General features: G+C 49.4%; 1 protein-coding gene across 1 annotated transcript in view; it reads right to left on the reverse strand.

Annotated features, from left to right (window-relative positions):
• The window catches only part of LOC149328342 (uncharacterized), a 59,294-nt gene extending 38,765 nt beyond the window's left edge, over window positions 1-20,529 (reverse strand). The window contains exons 1-3 of the mRNA XM_089560792.1: window positions 20,162-20,529; window positions 14,496-14,670; window positions 970-2,208 (exon numbers count right to left, since the gene is read on the reverse strand). Of these exons, the coding sequence (XP_089416918.1) occupies window positions 970-2,208; window positions 14,496-14,670; window positions 20,162-20,529 (1,782 nt within the window). The remainder of the gene's footprint in view (window positions 1-969; window positions 2,209-14,495; window positions 14,671-20,161) is intronic.
• Between the last annotated feature and the right edge of the window lie 484 nt (window positions 20,530-21,013).

The following is a 21,013-nucleotide window of genomic DNA, read 5'->3' on the forward strand; positions in this document are numbered from 1 at the left end:
AACTCCTATTGCTGACGTGCTGGACCGTAACAGGAGAGACGCCGTGAAGAGCGCGCCCCTCAAGCGCCTTCTACACTTACTGCGGCGGTCCTTTTCTTTGGAGGAAGCATTACGGCCAGTGCGACTGCAGGGCTATCAACACTAGACAAATATCTACAGTGATGTATCCGCACTGTATCACATTCCTCTGGTATGTGGCGTAAACTGTAGAACAAAAAAGTCAGTCTACACATAGCCTCCTACGAGATAACTTTAATCGTAAAAGGGAAAACGTTTCGAGCCACTCTGCACATCTACTGAACAGTCTGCAGTTGTTCACTATGTTCTGATGGGGACCCCTTGTCTTTGCAAAGCTTCAAAAGCAAGCGAAGATATGCGCAATTCTCGGTTTTTAGGATGCAGGATTCTGCTAAGAGCTAAACGGAGTATTCTAATAGCATTAAGAGACAGCCAGAGTTATGGTGACTTTCTGAACGAAGACCAAACAAATAAAATCTTGAACAAAAAGAAATCGAGAAGCGCGCAGGAAAGACATGTTAACAGAAAAACGAATAGGACATTGATGGTCATTGATGGTCACCATGGTCACCATTCCGTTGATGGTGATAAACGGAATTTAGGATATGTGTGGGCATTTTATAGCCTCTGCTCTCCGATAAAAAGGAACTCTTTCTCAATAGGTCACACGCCTCTCGCTTCAGCTGGACGCAGCTGGGTTGATATAATCATAATTATACAGTACATTTCCTAATCAACGACACCTGTGCGTTCGACGTGTTTATCTTCGAAAGCATTTTTGCGGAAATACAGGTAAATAAGAGTGTAGCTCTTAAATGTTTTGCGCGATTTATGCCTATAGCGCCATCGAAATAAAGAAAATCCATGTGATAACTAAGATACGATTTTAAAATAATCGCATCACTGTTTCACATCCTGTCAAATAAATACACATTCGACAATAGTGCTTACCTGAAACCGGCTGTTGTAATAAAAATGAAGCCGAAGAACGGTGCTTAACTGCTTCGTCACTAAAGCTCCAGCCAGGGCAGACACCACAGCCATTGGGCGCACAGATTCGTAGAGCGGCGGTGCAACCAGGAAGGGGTAAACAGTCACCTCCCGGATAATCAGCAGCCTATAGAAGCTGAGACTCGCAACTCCCGGCACGTGGTAGATGCTGTGCCGTGGCCGACGGAGCGACTGCTTGAAGAAGGCTACGGTGTTCTTCGCAGCTCTGTGGTACAACTCGAATAATGACGAGTCCGTATCGTTGGGGAGATAGGTATAGGCGTGGTCCAGCATCGTCCAGGATCGTGTCATGTTGAAGGCATTGGCTGAGATGCGCTCAAGCGTAGCCCTCACCTTCTCCGCCAAGGACTCGCTGTAGCCATTCGCCCAACCCTGTATTGATTGTTTCGACAACCGGACGATGTTCCACGTGAGTGTCGCATCCTTTTGAGCAACTTTGTGCAGTTGCCACTTCACCAGCGGCATCACCCACTCCAAGGCCTCCATGCACTTAATAAAACGGTGGTATTCTTGGCTACCCCCGAGGCCCATATCCTCAAGCAAGCTGTTGGTCAGGTAGGTGGAAACCATTGGCGACAGTGACCAAACAACGTAGGCACCCAGGAAAAGTTGGAAAGGCTCCTGGTAGCCACTGCGGTTGAAGTACGCGGAGTCCAGGTGTGCAAATAGGTCAGGGTGCAGGTTCACGATCTCGTCCGATGGCCAGAGTTGCGAGTCATCGGGAAGGTGGCCATTTATCGCTCTTCGGAGGTCTGGGTCGCTCAGGTTATTGAAGTGGGGCAGGTGGTCATTGGCCCCAAAAGCGCGCACGAGGTCAACAATATCGTCGTGCGTCATCAGCACCTCTCGGATCATAGTCGAATAAGACTGGCCCGTTCGGCCAACGATCTCCGCGCACCGTCTGAGGTAGTGGATCGCTTTTCCTCTTGCATAAAGCGCCTCGATGTCTCTGATCCACTGCAGGCTGCGTGGGTCCAGACTCATGTAGATGGTGTTCTCTGAGGGACGTAGTGGGTGCCGACCCACGTAGAAGGCCCAGAACATAGGGACGCCTAGGTGCAGAGAGGATCGCACTAGGGTGTTGAAAATCTGTGGACGCGTCGCCGTTGATTTCCCTGGCCATGGGAGGCCAAGAGCACTGAGGAAGGCGGTGAATGCAGTAGTGTTTCTCAGCTCCCCCTGCAAAGGATTGGTTATATAGTTAACTTTGATTTTCTTTCCTGCGAAGAAACTCTCCTACCTTATTATTGCTGATGATGATTGAGAGGCTGTTTATAGCCATTATGCATAGCGAGCCGATTTAAAACCAGAATCCTAGAGCAACTGCTTCCTCTAAATAACAGATCAAGGGAATCCTGAGTTCGTTAAAATATTTGTGGTTAAATCTGCTAAAAGCGATGGCCTTCTCGAGGCGCAAAATTAGTGCCTGGATAACTCGAGAGCAATTGTGGCCTTTAATTAGTTATAGGCTTCGACGCATGGGAGTTGCACACTACAAGGCCATGCACAGGGACTAGTGGAAAAAATTTCGGTTGTGCGCTACAAAAGGCAGCGAGAGCAAGCTGTACAGGCATCGCCGGCGTCGTACGGTACCCGATGACTCTACAATCGTTTCTGATCCCTGCCCAGGACTTCCAGCCCTGAGAATCACTCTCATAGGTGGTGATACCTTCTACTTTATTCACACCACTTTATGCCATGGGATACATACAGAGGAGTGGCGGAGTGGTAGAGTCCATTTCAAGTGTCTAAGCACGAATAACTGATTTCCGCAATGAAAACAACGACATCGGCATGATGCTTGCAAGCATGCATACACAATAGAGTGTGCAAAATCATTGCCCCAACGCGTTTTCTCTTATTATTGAACACAGTCTGACAAAGAATGTTTTGGTTTGGTTTATGGGGTCTAACGTCCGAAAGCGACTCAGGCTATGAGGGAGGCCGTAGTGAAGGGCTCCGGAAATTTCGACCACCTGGGGTTCTTTAACGTGCACTGACATCGCACAGTGCACTGGCTTCTAGAATTTCTCCTCCAAACAAATTCAACCACCGCGGCCGGGATCGAGCCCGCGTCTTTCGGGTCAGCAGTCTAGCACCATAACCACTGAGGCACCGCGGCGGCGTGTCTGACGAAGAAGTAACTGATTCCTCCGGCGTGCACACGCGCAGTGTCGGTTTTTTTGTAGCTCGATGGTCGTGTCACTGTAGCATTATAGAATCTCTTTGTTGCGAGGGAGGCTCGAGACTTCGAATCCACGCCAAGTTTGTGGTCATGAATAAATAGCTTGCACCGCCATTCACAAGGTGCTGCTGGAACCTTTGCCACAGGTTTCATGAGAGTGCCAGAGGAGCACTAAATACAGAGTGCTAAATGAGAACGCACTGGGGGCAAAGACCCCACTGACGAAGGTCGGATATCTGTAAAACACGACTCCTTGATTGGAATAACCTGACATGAGGGAAATGAATGGCGCAAGTTACTATAATTTCGTGTGAGAGAGCTCGTTAATTGGACATCAGCGTCAGTTTAGCCCAAGAATTGGATAATAGTGTCCTAAACTGTTCCGCGGCATCTACCGATGCCGTTTATTGAATTTAGAGGAAAATTTCGTCCGCGATAGTGAGTGATTGAATACAATTTGTGCAGCAGGTATGAATAGGGAGGCGTAGAGGTGGCTGCCGTTGACCTAAACTGCGGTGAGGCGAAAGCCTTAAGCGCAGTGTTGCTGCTTGTGTCAACGATGTGTGGTTAAAATGTTAAGCTTCGCCTCTAAGAGCGGAACGCGACAGCGTCTTGCAACGCTGCCAGAGAGTCCATAGAACGCCATCACCCGTTCGGTTCTACGCCTTGCTCGTCGGTAAATTGGTTTTTTAGGAAAGGAAATGTATATGTCTCTCATATCTCGGTGGACACCTAAACCTCGCCTTTACGGGAAGGGAGTAAGATGGGAGTGAACGAAGACACCGTATTCACTAGACGCGCCTTTGTTCATTCCAAACCATCGAGCGGGCATGGCGGAGTGGTAGCGTCATCGTCTCGCACTCCAGAGACGGGGGTTCGATTCCCAAGCTCGGCCAATTTCCTACTCGGTTTTGTTTCTTTATCTGGTCTGACTAGAAATGTAGTTAGGCTAATTGGTTAAGTAAGCAACTAACTAAACTCAGTCCCACTTACTTGGAGCATCACTATACGATCCCTTTAATTGGTTGCATGGTTAGTAGCCAACGTACAATTGGCCCCGTTTGAAATTCGCACACTGTGACGTCCCGACCGTTTCGACCAATTGAAAAGCGTGACATTTCTGTCGACAACTTCTGCTTACAACGATGAGGCTTTAAAGGCTTCCTCATTAATACAATTTGTGCAGCAGGTATGAATAGGGAGGCGTAGAGGTCGCTGCCTTTCCGCATGCATGCACTCTGCCGTTCGCCGGGTTTACGTGTTTCATTCAATGAACATCTGAATGCACAAACACTAAAATGAAGGGAAGGCACGAAATCAAATGCCGTCCAATAAGACGCCATGCATCATCATATTTATTCTTGGTTATCTTATGTCCGCACAAGTGAACATCAGGACCACCACCTTTATTTCATTTATTTCTTTATTTATTTGACACTGCTAAATTTATTTCGGCAGTGTCGGCAGCAGTCAGTATAAGAAAGAAAATCAGAGTTTGCACTACAAACCAAAATCGTGCACAAAATATGAGCAATTGGCAACCATGCTAACAGATTCACAGCTTGCTAACAGATTCACAGTTCGGGTTTCGAAAAGGATGCTCTACTGAATCTGCTCTCCTCTCACAAAAAAAATTTATCTTGCAAAATTTTGAACGTAAATGTCTAACTCTGGGTATCTTTGTTGATTTCAGTAAGGCTTTTGACTTTCTTAACCACACTATTTTGCTTGCTAAACTAGAAATGTATGGTGTTCGAGGAATGTGTCTCCATCTTCTACGGTCATACCTCACTGATCGAAAACAGGCTGTTTTCTGTGATGGACATGGATCCACTCTTCAGGCTATAAACTGTGGAGTGCCTCAGGGCAGCCTTTTAGGTCCTTTTCTCTTTAACGTATACATAAATGATCTCATAAACATTGACAGTAACGTTAAATTCATTCTGTACGCAGATGACACCAGTATTTTCTTAACGGGCTCCTCAACAGATCAGTTATTAAATCGCGGTAATGCTGTTCTTAAAACTTTGCATGCGTGGTCCGTTCAAAATGGGTTGTCTATTAATACCAATAAATCTAAAGCTGTTTTCTTCAGGCCTAAAAACGTCAAAATTAACTTAAACGATGATCTTCAACTTGGGAATCAAATAGAAATCGTGGACACCTTCAAATCACTCGGTGTAATTTTTGACGCCTGTATGAGCTGGACCGCACACGCAACACATCTTCGCAAGAAATTAGCTCCTTCCGTTGGTTTTCTTGCTCGGTACCGCACTGAATTTCCTCCCTGTATAAAACGAATGATTTATCATGCCCTATTCCAATCACACATTAACTATTGCCACATAGTTTGGGCTACCACATCCAAAACAAATCTACAGAAAATTCTAATTCTCCAAAAGAAAGCTATCAGGATTATCGCAGGTGCCAGTTTTACTGCCCATACGGCTGAATTGTTTACTAAGTATGAAGTAATTCGTGTCAATGTTTTTCTTGAGTACCGCCTATTATACTATCTCAAATTTTCTTCACCATCAATATGTAATTTTTTGCTTAATATCGCCATAGAAAAGTATGTTCAAACCCGATCAACTGCAAAATGGACACTTCCACGAGCTAGAACTAACTATGGTAAACAAGCACTTAACTTCCTTATACCTAATGTTCTAAACAGCTACGAATCTAACCAGCTGAGCATGTATAACCTCCGACCACATGATTTAAAAGTGTACTTTGTAAATAATATTCCATAACTTCTTTTCATATATTGTAGTTTGTGTATGTATCGGTGTCCTTTTCCCCTTTGTAATCAACCCAGCAGTGTATAACTTTCAAATGCATTTGTTCAGTTTTAATTGTTTTTTTCTAGTTTCAAACTACATCTCTGTGTACCCATCAATTCAATCGTAAATATTATAAAATCTTTCTACAGTGTGTTCGTATGCGATCTGCCACCGTTGTATGCATGTGTTTATTTTATTATTTTGTAATGGCTCTTAGATGAGCCACAGGCATTTTCAAGCTATTTTCTTTAGCTTTTGGCCTGTGGCTCATCCTAAAGACTGTATGCACATTTGTAAAATAAAATAAAGTTTGGTTTGGTTTGGTAAATACAGTCTATTCGCGCAGTACAAAAGAACATATAATCATTAATAAAACCGGCAGTGACGTCTTACAAATAGACGTACGCGAAAACAGAAATTTTGGAAATGAATTGCAACCCCAAGAACACAGCCCTTCTTTATAAATCAGCTTCCACGGCAGCCACGAATTTCTTCCGCTATGGGATTTGAGATTTCTTCCGCTATGGTGTTTCACAGAAAATATTGTATACGTTTATCGCCTCTTTTTAGAGCCACGCTGTAGTGGCTATGCCACTGAGCTTGTAGCCTTTCATTCGGCTCTTGCTTGTGCTATTCATAACCATCTCTCTTCGCTCGTTCATTTTACACAGATTCTCTATCCCTGCTCTCTGCCTTGTCTTCGGTTGGGTCTTTTAACTTTCCGATTAAGAAAGATCTCTATCGTTTTTCTTCTCTCGCCCCATTTTTTTATTTCATATCAGGGCTCGCTCCGGAATACTGCCGGGCAATATGGCATAAAAGAACTTCCCGTTGGGCTATGTTTTGGTTCATATTTAAACATTTACGGCGCGAAAAAAAGAGACAAAAACATATAGATACACGACAAGGCGAAAATTTACACTCTGCTGCGCTTTCATGCCGTGGGCGCCTTCACAGCTACGTCGTTCTTCGCATATTTTATGGCGCTTTTTTGGGGCGAAAATAATGGTGACACATATTTAATAAATTCTGTCTTACACCTTTAATAAATCCGCCATTTGTCTACTCAGATATACTTTATTACTTTACTTACTGGGCATGGTAGATTTCCTTTTGTTTTGAAAAAAGTATCCTCTCTCCATCTTCAACTTGTAACTATGGAATGCTATGGGAAGACATCCGTCACTACTTCCTTTATAGTTCCTTTATTTTTCCTTTCGTTTCCTCTTGAAAATCTTTTTGCTCATCAGGCATTACACCATCTGCGTAGCCCTCCCTTCTGAGAGAGCCCGCTGCATGTGCTCTTCTTGAAGTGCTTCGCCTCATAAGCAGTGCAATTCCTAATTATCCACGTTGATTTCTTTCTTCCCTCTCTTTACTGCGAAAGCAATACTGCTCGCAGTTTGAGCCCTTCAGCGTCGTCACGGCGGTGTGACCACGTTTGACCTTTAACATGACCTCCGCTGTGACGTGACGCCAGACAAAGAGAGACAGGTCTCGTCGCGGTCGTCCCAGCGTAACCACGGTGCGCCGAGCAGCAGCTGCGCGCCGCTGCCGCGAGGAGGCGCTTCCTATGATGACGTCACGCCAGACGGAGATATATCGGGCTCCGACCCGGCTCGTCGCAGCCGCCCCGGCGTAACCACGCTGTGCGTTTCAGCCAGGTCAAGTCGTCAGACATGCACAAGGCAAGGCTGCAACGATTCGCTCAAGCTAGGAAACGATGGCGGGCTGAAGAAACGGATGAAGTTGCTTTCGTAATTTCAGGGCTTAACCAAGCTGAGCGTCTGCCAATTTTTTCTCTTCCACAAGCTCTGCACAGAGGGGTGCTCCGTGCTCCTTTGTTGGGCGTGGGTCCCTTTCGTCTTGGCCTGTATACTGTGCTTTGACTTTGTAACTGTGGGCTTCAGTGTGGTGTGACTGGCTTTGTCTTGTTTTATTTTGATTATGTTTTCACTTCACCCCTTTTCGTCATGGCCTGCACTCCGCGGGTGGTAGGTATGCATGTCTGTTTGACTGTGACGTGCCTTTTCTTTCCTTGTCTTTATTTTGTTAAATTTGTTTTGATTGCTCTCATATTTCCTTCCAATTGTTTTTTTAAGCATTTAGCTTCTTTTAAATATCTTTAATTGACGTTGAACCTGAAAAAACGTTCCTGGTCCCGGTTCTCTCTCTCCCTCTTTTATGTTTCTTACATTTTCTGAAAGGAACAATAAAAGAGTAAAAGGGTGTCCCACTATACAATAGCCCCCGCTTTGAATACCACCAATAAGTATTAGTTTCACTATGAGATATCACATTTCTTTTACTAAGGGTACCTAGTCTTTCCCTTCCTTTTACAAAATTCATAGAGCCGTTTATTGCCCTTTTTTTTTGCTTGTTGACAATATTGTAACGTACTTGCTGACGAAGCCCCCCTTCGAAGCCCCCCTTTATTAGCAGGCACGAAAGGGAAGGCCAGGCAAGCTGGGGCAACAACAGCGACAGACTCCACACGGCGCGAGCCCTACTTCGTCGTCGTCGCCCTACTTCGTATGCGCCACCTGGCAATACTAGGTGGCATTATTCCCCCCTTATGAAGGAAAAAAAAAAGAGCGCTGTCGCTGTCGACGTAAGGGTGAAACAAAAAAAACAAAAAAAAACAAGCAAACTGCCGCAACTGAAGCGCGCGAAAACATCAGCACGGTTGCGTTACCGTGTATAGTACGGCTTAAGCCGCACAACGTGCACAGTGTCAGAGTCGGGCTGTCGGCGTCGCGGTTGCGCAGCACCGTCCGGAACCACTTCATAGTTAACCTCACTCACACGCCGTACCACTCTGTAAGGGCCAAAATAGCGGGAGAGCAGTTTCTCACACAAGCCTTGGCGACGAACAGGAGTCCACACCCAGACTTGGTCACCGGGTTTGTAGTCAACCTGTCGGTGGCGAAGGTTGTAACGGCGCGCATCCGAGCTCTGCTGTTGCCCGATGTGCACGCGGGCCAGCTGACGGGCTTCTTCAGCACGTTGGGCAAACTGTTGGGCATCTGGGGCGAGTTGGTCATCCTCTGGGCACGGGAGCATGGCCTCAAGCATGCTCTGGACTTCACGTCCGTACACAAGGCGAAACGGGGAGAAGCGCGTAGTTTCCTGCAGGGCGGTGTTGTAGGCAAAGGTGACATACGGCAGGACCTCATCCCAAGTTTTGTGTTGAACATCTACGTACATGGACAACATGTCCGCAAGGGTCCTGTTTAATCGTTCGGTCAAGCCATTGCTCTGCGGATGGTAGGCCGTGGTCTTGCGGTGTGTTGTGCAGCTCAGCCGAAAGATGTGGTCGATTAGTTGCGCTGTAAACGCCGTTCCTCTGTCTGTAATCACGTGCGAAGGAGCGCCATGTCGCAGGACGATGTTGTGCATGAAAAACTCTGCGACTTCTGAAGCTGTGCCACGAGGGATCGCCTTGGTCTCGGCGTAGCGAGTCAAATAGTCGGTAGCAACTATGATCCACTTATTGCCGCCCTGCGACAAGGGGAAAGGGCCGAGGAGGTCCATGCCGATCTGGTCGAACGGAGCGCGAGGGGCAGTAACGGGCTTGAGAAAACCCGCCGGCTTAAGTGGTGGCGTTTTCCGGCGCTGGCATTCTCGGCAGCTTTTAACGTATCGTTTGACATCAGCAGAAAGTCCAGGCCAGTAATACATGTTCCGCACTCTGGCGAGCGTACGTGAAAAGCCCAAGTGGCCAGACGTGGGCTCATCGTGGCAGGCGAAAAGAACATCAGATCGGAGGTCGGCTGGAATGACGAGAAGGTAAGGTCTATCGTTGCCTCTCGAGTTCTTCTTGTACAAGAGACCTTGCCGCAAACAGAAGGAGCCAAGACGTCGAGAGAAGTGGCGAGGTATAACCGTATCACTACCTTCAAGGGCGTCAATGAGAGGGCGAAGGTCCGAGTCCGCCCTCTGCCGAGTCAGTAGGTCGGAGGCGGTGAGAGTACCAAGGAAGCCGCTGTCGTCATCGGGCGCTGCGTCGGCAGGATCAACTGGTGCACGCGACAGTGTGTCGGCGTCTTCATGTCTGCGGCCGGACTTGTAAACAATAGTAATGTCAAATTCCTGGAGCCGTAAGCTGCAACGTGCCAGGCGTCCAGATGGGTCTCGCAAATTTGCCAGCCAGCATAAGCAGTGGTGATCGGTGACCACTTTGAATGGGCGGCCGTAAAGATAAGGGCGAAACTTCATGGTGGCCCACACGACCGCAAGACATTCTTTTTCAGACGTGGAGTAATTGCTCTCGGCGCGGGAGAGAGTACGGCTAGCATAGGCGATAACCCTCTCAAGGCCGTCTTGGTGTTGAACAAGGACCGCGCCAAGACCGATGTTACTGGCGTCGGTGTGGACCTCGGTATCGGCATCTTCGTCGAAGTGCGCAAGAACGGGAGGTGTTTGAAGGCGCTGGCGGAGCGTAGAGAAAGCGGTCTGTTGCTCAGTGGTCCAGACAAAGGAGGTGGTATTCCTTGTGAGGCGCGTCAACGGCTCAGCAATCGTGGAAAAGTCCGCAATAAAGCGCCGATAATACGCACAGAGACCCAGGAAGCGCTGGACAGCTTTCTTGTCGGTCGGAACGGGAAAACGTGCGACGGCGGCAGTTTTTTCGGGGTCCGGCCGCACTCCCTCAGCGCTCACAACGTGACCCAGAAATTTGAGCTTTTCGTAACCGAAATGACACTTCTGGGGCTTCAGGGTAAGGTCTGCCGAGCGGAGGGCTTCGAGGACAGCCCGCAGGCGCTGGAGATGTTGGTCAAACGTTTCCGAAAAAACTACGACGTCGTCCAAGTAAACAAGACAGCTTTGCCACTTGAGGCCTGTGAGGACGGTGTCCATCATCCGTTGGAACGTAGCCGGGGCGGAGCACAAACCGAAAGGAAGCACTTTAAATTCATATAGGCCATCTGGAGTCACAAAGGCGGTTTTTTCGCGGTCCCGTTCGTCTACTTCAATTTGCCAATAGCCGCTCTTTAAGTCAATGGATGAGAAGTACTTAGCGCGCCGTAATCTATCCAGCGAGTCGTCAATGCGCGGCAACGGGTAGACGTCCTTTTTGGTCACACTGTTCAGTTTGCGATAGTCGACATAAAACCGGAGGGTGCCGTCCTTCTTCTTAACAAGGACTACAGGTGAAGACCACGGGCTTTGGGAAGGTTGAACAACGCCGTCGTCAAGCATTTCCTGAACCTGAGTTTGGATAACCGCCCGTTCTTTAGCAGAAACACGATAAGGCTGCTGTCGTATAGGGCGAGCGTCGTCATAGGTGATGATGCGGTGCTGCGTGATGGGTGTTTGACGAACCTTCGAGGAGGAAGCGAAGCACGACTTGTATTCCTTCAGCAGCTGTTCCAAAGCCAGGCGTTGCTCCCGAGACAGGTGGCTGTTTATGTCGACGTTTTCAAGGGAAGGTTCGTCAGTGCCGGCTGCCGCGGACGCAAAACAAACGAGAATATCGGTAACAGGTTCGGCAGAAGCGATAGCCGTTCCTGCAAAAAGGTGCCGGTACTCATTCGAAAAATTAGTGACCAGGACCGCAGACCGGCCACCACGAAGCGTCAGTAGACTGCGAGCGGCGCAGATGCCTTGAGTAAGCAGGAGTGAACGGTTAGCCTCAGCGACTGCTTCTGCGTCATGCAAGTCGTTGCAAGTGACTTCAACCAAAACACTGCTCCGTGGCGGCAACGTGACACTGTCTGCAGAAACACGAAGGGCGGCACTGCGGTGGCAAGAGTCGGCGAGGTGGGTCGCGTTACTGGTCGAAAAGGTGATGATTCGTCGGCGGAGGTCGATGACAGCACCATACTCCCGCAGAAAGTCAATGCCGATAATGAGATCGCGGGAGCAATTGCACAGAGCTACACAACTGACGACGAACGTAGATCCCTGAATCTGAACGCGAGCCGTGCAAATACCCTTTGGAGTAACGAGATGACCACCGGCAGTACGGAGATGCACTACAGAACAAGACGTAAGGACTTTTTTTAGAAGAGTCGCCAATTTATCACTGATAATTGAATAGTCGGCCCCGGTGTCCACTAATGCACTGACTCTGTGACCATCGAGAAGAACAGGTATGTCCAAGGAAACGCAGCTGTTTTGGTCAGATGACGGTACTATCTGTTCACGGTCGGAGCGTAGCGGCGGCGGCGGGAGGTCTTCAGCGCAGCGACTCCCAGCGACCTCGCCCCCGAAGGTCGCTGGTCTCAGTTTTCCCGGCGAGGGCTCGGCGAGCGACCCTGTACTGCTCGCGGGGAGCTGTGCGGGTTCGGGGAAGAGCGCCGCGGAGAAGATGTGCGCGGCTGATGCGGCGCACGGGCTGAAAGTCGCTGTTCCGCGAGGAAGTCTTCAATGGCTGGAGGCCGGTGGCCAAACCGGGGTCGGGGCGAATCGGCTCGAAAGCCCTGCAGACCGAGGCGTCGATAAGAGCAATTGCGGTAGAGATGGCCTGGTTCTCCGCAGTGAAAGCAGAGTGGCCGGTTGTCAGGTGTGCGCCAGACATCGGCCTTCCGCAAGTGCACTCGGCGATCGTCGAAATACGGGACTGGTGGAACTGGGGACAGCGGTGCAGGAGGCGTTACTGGAATCGGCGGTGGCAAAGCTGCAGCCGGGCGTCTCGCAACTTCGGCATAGGTGGGGCGGCTGTAGTCTCCCGGCAGAGGTGGTGTTTCGACGGTAGGACCCCTGAACGCCTGTTGCACCTCCTCGCGAACAAGAGCGGAAATCGAACCAAGTGCAGACTGCGAAGGGCTGCATAACTTGAGGACCTCTTCACGCACGATGGTGCGAATCAGTTCGCGCAAATCGTCAGGGTGGCTCCTGGCGGTGGCAAACGATTCGGTGACTGCAGCAGCATGCACGGGCCGGTTGTAAGTCGCAGAACGTTGTTGAAGAACCTTTTCCATCGTCGCGGCCTCGGCAAGGAATGCAGCGACGGTCGATGGTGGGCTGCGCACGAGGCCTGCAAAGAGCTGTTCTTTTACGCCGCGCATGAGTTGGCGCACCTTTTTCTCTTCGGGCATGGCGGGGTCAGCTCGCCGCAAGAGCCGAGTCATATCCTCCACGTACATGGCTACAGACTCATTCAGCATTTGAATGCGAGACTGCAAAGCCCGTTCAGCCCGTTCTCGGCGATCCGTGCTGGTGTAGGTCTCCAGCAGGCGTCGGCGGAACTCATGCCATGATGTTAGCGCATCTTCTCGGTTCTCGTACCACGTACGTGCCCCATCCTCCAGGCTAAAGAAGACGTTTCGAAGCTTGGCTGCGTCGTCCCACTGGTTGAACGAGGCCACGCGTTCAAACTCGACCAGACAGTCTTCGACGTCTTCGAGCTGACTGCCATGGAATGGTTTGGGCAGTCGCGGATTCTGCAAGGTATAGTAGGCTGCAGCTGGCATAACAGGTCGATGGGTGGGTGCTCTTGCAGACTCCAAAAGCCCGTGTTCGGGAGGTAGGCCTTGGTTTCTCCGGCTAGCACGGTGCACAGGGGTGTCCACCAGCGAAGGACTGGAGCCCAGGGTATGCGGAGGAGTATTAGACATATACAGGGATCTTACCCAGCGCCTCCACCAGACTGTAACGTACTTGCTGACGAAGGGGGGCTTTATTAGCAGGCACGAAAGGGAAGGCCAGGCAAGCTGGGGCAACAACAGCGACAGACTCCACACGGCGCGAGCCCTACTTCGTCGTCGTCGCCCCACTTCGTATGCGCCACCTGGCAATACTAGGTGGCAATATTAGGCAATGTCTGTACGCAGTGTAGTGTACGCCGAAATTCTAGTGTTGGGAGGACAGCTCATGTTCTAAGATAAGCGATAGAGGGTTGTTTATTGCAGATGTTGTAAACGAATTTAAATGTTTTCAATTGCAAGATTCCAGTGTACTTATATTGGACTTTGTGCGAGGATTCCATACTGCATCAGCATATTCGAGCGAGCACGTCACAGGCGTCGTGTAGGCACCGAGTTTAGTCCAACTAATGGAACGTTATAGGCGGTGTTCAACTATAACCTTCAAAAAGAAGGAGCTAACAGTCTTTTAAAGGAACAAAAGAGAAGCGGAATTGCAGCTGAGCAAGCGGAGTTCAATTAAAAACAAAGGCAGAAGCCAGGGTATTAAATCCAATTTCATAGGGAAATCGGTGGCACCGGACGGTGGCAAGTTTCTCAGAATGATCGGAGCAAGTAGAACGAGTACTAGTGACAAAAAGAAAAGCTCACAATTTTTTTTAGTGCACCTTTACTTTCCCTACTGGTATTTAAAGCTTCTGCTCTTCCCGTTGGTTCCTTAACCTTTTGCTTATTCTCGTTTCCGGATTCTCCTGCCTGTACGCTGAGTCCGTTCTTGAGCCTGTACAGTCCTGTCTCAACGAGCGGAGAACTCGTAACAGATTTCACATACAACAGCATTGAACTGGGTGTGAAGAACCTCAGTTATTAAGGAAGCAATGTTAATGTTCCTTGAGCAGCGTAGCTCACCTGGCTGAGACAGCGAAACAGGAACATTGCAGCTTTTCCACTGGCCTTGGCGGAGTGCAGAGGAACCTTGTGGAGGAGGATGTCTTTGACGATCCGCCTGCTGAAAGTTGTGCGGTACTTGTCCAGGGGGGAAGGATAGCGGTTCTTGGCGCTGTCCCAGCCGTGGCACACGTGGCTGCCGATAGCACATCGTAAACGGGTTTTGAAAGCGACTTATGGCACACTGAGAAGAAATAAAGTTGGCCGAAACCAATAGACTGCAGTGCTCCATTCTCCAAGAGGCTCCCTCCGATACCAACCAAGGTATTATCAGCTGTAACTTACAAATAATTAAATGCAGATTTTACCACCTCCAAACCCCCTCTGGCCAGCATTCTTGGAAGAAAAAATGAGTCATGGAATGTTGTAAGGTGCCGTTTGGTAAAATTGAAGGTAATAGTCCTTTCTCCCAATAAGTACCAAAAACTTTATTTTAATATTTTTTTAATCGGTCGCATTGAGTAGCTAAGTCTGCCATAGAAAACCGCAGGAGAACATTTTAGACGATAGCAAAAACGTTTAGCAAAAAAATTCAAGCCTGCTGACGGGAGATCAACGGTTTTATTCATTGGTAATGTGTAATCTTCAATATCAGAAAAAAATCCGTTCGTAAATTTTTCCTGTGAAAAATTTCAATTGCGCACAGTTGCGTGGTATATTTTGCTTTTGGCAGGGATCTTCGGTGACGTGAAAAGCTTTTTTTTCTTACCAGGGCTGGGGGGCTATCTCTCAAGCTAGGGTACACCAACATGCACTTCAAGTACCTTCAATGCGTCACTTTGGACAATAAATTTCTCATCTCCTCATGCACTCCCGACAGCTGGTGCAGCTGCTTAGGGCATCGCTGTAAATAATGTGGCTGCACTCAGGCTTTCTTGTATATCTCGCGCTGTGTATGCAGCGCTGCAGGGATTGGGGCACCACACTCATAACTGAACAAAAATCCTTTTTGTGCTGCGAAGAAAACAAGAAAGCCGCCTAGAGGATCTTCGTACATTGTGAAAAATCCACGCCACTTGGAAGACACACAAGTACACACAATGATGATGGCAGGTAAGACATGGTACCAGAGGAGGCGCACTTCGCCTTCTTACCAGTCGATCGGCCAAACATTTTTTGAGTCTTATGCCACCCAATCACTTTGTTTTTTTTTTCAATTCTTTTCGGTGGATATAGCACTTACTTCACATTTATCGCAGGTTATGACAAAAGTTTTTCTGTGCCCGAGCATTAAGCTGTGTTCTCAATTCCCTTTTGCGCACTTTCGTTTCAGGTACAAGACGAGCACTCGAAGGTAATCAGAAGAGGGATTGCAAATAATTTTCTTAATGCTGGTTTGGAAAAAAACGTTCTTAGGCTAAATGCAAGAAAATGTAAAATGGCAAATTCAGCGTCTGTGCTAGTCAAGCTTCTCCGCAGATACTATATCAGCCGTAGCAGAAAACCTGCTCTAAGGAAAATGTGCGCGAAAAAACAAGGACAGCATATCAGACGAAGACAACACTGATGATGCCGTATGTTCACAAAAAATCCCACAATGTTCTCTTCTCCGCTCCCAGTAAAGTATCAAATATTTATCTGCTGATGAAAAAAATAAACATCCGTTGTGTACTATCAGGCACCAACTCCTTTCCACATGGTGCACAACTACTTTGGTTCACAGTATTCTACTAACCTGCAACGGAGGAGCGTAAGGCAACCAGGGCGTTGTTTTAATGAAAAAGCTATGGAGCACAACAACCTTTCAAGGACGGGGAGAGTGGGCGGCTCACCGTTCAATGCAGGGATTGCAAATGTCAATCCCTGTTTGGGAAACCGATATTTTTTGGGCGTGGAAAAGATCGGGCAGAAAGACAGATCATAAATGCTTATCATTTCACATTAACAGGCAGTTACTGTGTCAGTACACCGTCATTAGTGCTGCATGATAATGAAATTGCATTTTTCTAAACCTGAGATAGATCTCCACGTTCCGAATCACCGGGCTGTCCTCAAGCTACTGTTTTTTCAGTAAAGTATCAGCGTCTTGTTCACTATTTCACTCCCCATCTTGTTCGTGGTGCGAAATTTTTCTATTATATACAATCACCAACTGGCTCAAACATGAACGGGGAAGGTGAGTATACTCGGGACATGTCCACACCATGTCAAAGATGTCGCAGATCTCTCCACAGTGCGGGCAGCGCCCATCTGTGTCCGGATCAAAGTGTTTTGCTATGGCAGGACAGAGAAGAGTTCCTGTCTGCAGGTGCCGCAGAGTTCGCTCCTCCACCTTACACAGCCCCTTGGCAGGTGCCGGGTAGAGGCGGTGGCTGTCGCAGTAGTGAATTAAGATTTCGTGGAACCGCAGAAGCGGTTTATGAGCTTCTGAGCCAGTAGAGCTAAGATGAGAAGCCCGATGTGTGAGCGCTCGGGCGGCCGCTTCAGTAGCCTGATTGCCTCGTAGACCCTTGGGGCCAGGAGCCCTGATTACGTTTGTGCAAGTTGGTCGGCGAGAGCCCGTCTTAAAATTTGGGAGGCAAAAGGCAACATTTATCCTGCAAGATAATGTTCACAGGACCGGCGAGAATCTGTGATAGCAGTTCTCGATTTTGGATCGGCGGCGGCGGGAGCTATTTCAGCTTCCTCCGCTCGTGTTGAATTTGGGGCCCGAAACGATAGCCTATCGACATTCATTCCCCGGATGGACTACGGCAGCCGTGCAGAATCCCGCGGGCGAGGGCCCTTGTGATGTCTACGTAAAAGACGCCCTCTTTAGATCCATGTTGCCTCTCAAGCGTGCGAGCCCGCGCTTATCATCTGCCTTCATGTGAAGCCATGTCCGTGTTACACGGAAGCGGTGCGACCCAGCGCATGTGGCGCCACAGCACCGGGATGATCTCCGTCCCCTCTGGTATGCATGCGTGTTGGATGTGTACGTTCTTTAGCAGGCGGGTCCCAGGAACCGTCTGCGAGAGCCGCGTATATTGGTTCACGAGGTGGGCCTCCCGCAACTACTGGTAGGAGTTTATCATACCCAACGCCTTCAGTTTGGCGTTGGAGGTAGCCACCGGGAGGTCCAGTGCTCGCTTTTCTGCCTTCCTGATGATGGCGTCAATGCGCTCGTCTTCTTGTTTGCTGGTGCCTACGTATGGCACGGCGTAGAGGATCCGGCTGGTCCCGAAGGCATGGGCCATCCGCAGTGCGTCCCTGCCCCTCTGACCACCTCACTTCTTGGAAACGCGGTGGATCATGCGCCCTACCTGTTCACCTAAGCGCTTCAATTTCGCTATAGTAGAGTTCGGCTTGTTACTGATGAACAGACCCAGGATGCGGAGCTCTGCCCCTTCTCTGATGGGACCGTCCGACAGACATATGTGTAGAGACGTGTCGTCCTCATGATTTGTCCTGGCGTGTAGTAGCTCTGCCTTGGCGGGAGCACATTGGAGACCAAAATCGGCACCATATGCATCGACTATGAAAGCGGCCTGCTGAAGGCGGTCCTCCGTATCCCCAAGGCTCCCTCGATGGTCCAGATTGTAATATCGTCTGCGTAGAGCACGTGTTTCATGCCCTCCACCTGAGCCAGTCGGCCGGGCAGGTAAATCATGGCGATGTTGAAAAGGGGCGGTGATAACACCGCTACCCGCGGTGTACCTCATGTACCCATAGAGTACGGGCCGTATTCCTCGTCCTCGATCCGGAGGAGTGCCTGACTAGCACTCGTTCAGAGAACGCCCAAGAACTGGAACAACTCCTACATCAGTTTCCAGGCTCTCCAGATGAGTTACTCGCCCAGCTGAGGGACAAATATATCAATCCGCAGCCCCCTACTCTGCTCACAGACTATGCGGGTCCCGACAACCCTTCCCTAAGCGCCCCGATCAGAGTGGCAGAGGTCCGGGCTGCACTAGCTAAGTTACGTCCGGGCTCGGCAGCCGGCCCAGACCGCATCAATAACAAGATTCTCCGTAACCTCGACGACCGCTCTATTCATGCACTCACAGCCTACATGCAGCAATGTTGGGAGTCCGGCGTTCTCCCAAAGGAATGGAAACATGCAAACATCATTCTTATCCCCAAGACAGGTAAGCCCCCAAGCCTCGACAACCTCCGTCCGATCTCATTCACGTCCTGCGTGGGTAAGACCATGGAGCACGTTATATTGGCGCGGCTCTCGACATACATAGAGGATCGTGATCTCTTCCCGCCAAGCATGGTCGGCTTTCGGCCTCATCTATCCACGTGTGATGTTATGCTCCAGCTCAAGCATGAACTTCTGGACCACAAGACCCCTCCACCCTCCACCTCCATGGTGCTTCAAGCTCACGCAGAAACGAGAGACAGAGAGAGTGCGAGAGCAGAGGCCGCTTGCAGTTTAATCTTAGTCCCGGTGTAAAACCTCTCTCGGTTTTGAAAAAAAGGAAAGGCGCATAACCAGTTTGTTGGAGGAAGCCTCAAGCACGCCACAAAAGTGACGTAAAATAGAGTTACGAAGCTTTCAGACGGCATTCGTGTAGCGCTTGAGGTGTCCACCGACAAAGTGAACTAGATACGCGCCTTTCCTTTTCTCAAAACCTATAGTGGTATGAGACACCGTGCAAGCCGGCCCAAGTTCAGACGTCCATCAGCAAAATCTCTGATCGCTGCTAGGATTGTCCATGCCGCGGTGGCTGAGCGGTGAAGGCGCTCGTCTATCGAGCCGGAGTACCCGGGTCTGAAACCGGCCGCCGCGGCCGCGTTTCTATGCAGGGGAAACGCAGAAGGTGCCCGTGTGCTGTGCGATGTCAGTGCATTTTAAACACCCTCAAGAGGTCGAAATTATTACAGAGCCCTCGTCTACGGCCTCTCTTTCTCTTTCGTCTCTCACTCTCTCCTTTATTCCTTCCCTCACCGCAGGGTTGGCGTGTCCACCGAGATATGTGAGACAGTTACAGCACCATTTCCTTTCCTCAAAAGCAGCCTTCTTCTAGATATGCTACGCACTAAAAGCCTGCCATGTAAGTGGAAGATAACCAAAGCGCCCCTCTGGGCAGTGCATAGACTGGGATTCACGAAAAAAAGACAACAAATTCACAATCAAAAAAGAATGACAAAACTGTCAAACTGGGAGCACACAACGAAATTGGGACGCTTCTTGTAGATAGTGGCACGCGCTTTAACGGTTTCCACGTTTTGGTGAATCAAATCATTAGCAATATTCCAATAGCAATATTGGCAATAGCATTAGCAAGTGCGTCTCAGACTAGTGCCCTATCACGCCCTGCTCTGCAGCCACACCGTCATATTCTTTTCTTCTTACTCTACGTCAACGATCTCGAAGTGTTCAAAACCAATCGCCACGTGGTGGCACTCAAGGGAACCAGAAGCGCCTGCCCCGTATTTCAGGTAATCAGTTAAGAAACACAATTCTTCACCACCGCAGGAAAATGGACCTGACATAACGAAACAAGCAAGTGGTCCAATAATGCGGGGGTAACAGATGTACTTTGAAGCGTGATTAGATGTATAGAACTTTTCACGGGGTACATGGTGATGCCACAACACCTCTTTGAGCTAATGTGGGTAAAAGTGGAGAGGTCACGCTGTCACATCACCTTGATAGCTTCACGTGAACACGAGCCCCAAGAAGGGATATCGATTCTCACCTGTAGAAGTCGTCGCATGGATGTACGGTGCTGTCCAGGGAGCGCCTCAGGTCTTCATCCAGGGAGAAGCAGCCCTGCAGACAGATTCCCATCCGGTCCATAAGCACGACGGGCGTCATGAACAGCGTCGCCGACGTGGCCGCGGCGATGCCGACCACGAACGAGGCGTAGCGGAGCCAACGGCCAGCGTGCGAGGCGTCTTCGGGAGGCCACCACTCCGTATCGGGGTCACCTCTGGACACCACGCGGCGCTGCTTGGGACGCTTCCCGAAGTCTTCGCCCCTGTGCTTCCCCGGCAGATGCCAGGTGCCGGTATCATCTCGTCTTGAGAAGCGTTCCTCTGAGCCCGACAGTAAGACGGACTCCATAGCACGCCACTTAGGTAAAAATGCCTGAGTTTCTTATGTTCGATGATTAAAGACACGCAGACCAGGGCTTGTTCTAAGTTCCGTGAAGGAAGGAATCGCAGCAATGGACACCGGTTCGCCAGCTACGCGCTTCTCTTCTTCTTCTGCGCGTGCTACCTCGCGGCCGGTAGCACGAGATAGGTTGATGTCCATTACGGCGTGATTTCAGTCCGTTAATTACTGTCACGGCAGAGTACTAGAGATTTGCAATTTTCTCAAACTGCTGTCCTGTGCCATTCGTTGTTCTTGAATGTGTAATGTGGGGACTCATGGAGAAAAGTCCCCGGCAGGAACGTCAGCAGGCTCTAGGTTTCATCCTTGCACACCAGCCTCATTCCTTTTGGCAGTGAGAGTCGTATTTCGAACTGAGCCTTCTCTCGTCTTAGGCGACTCCTCTGTCTTTATTTGCGTGTTTTGGTACAAGTGTAAAAGATCGTTGTTTTCT

This window comes from Amblyomma mixtum, chromosome 9 (assembly GCF_055824585.1).
Source record: "Amblyomma mixtum isolate Tamu chromosome 9, ASM5582458v1, whole genome shotgun sequence".
Classification (NCBI taxonomy): domain Eukaryota; kingdom Metazoa; phylum Arthropoda; class Arachnida; order Ixodida; family Ixodidae; genus Amblyomma; species Amblyomma mixtum.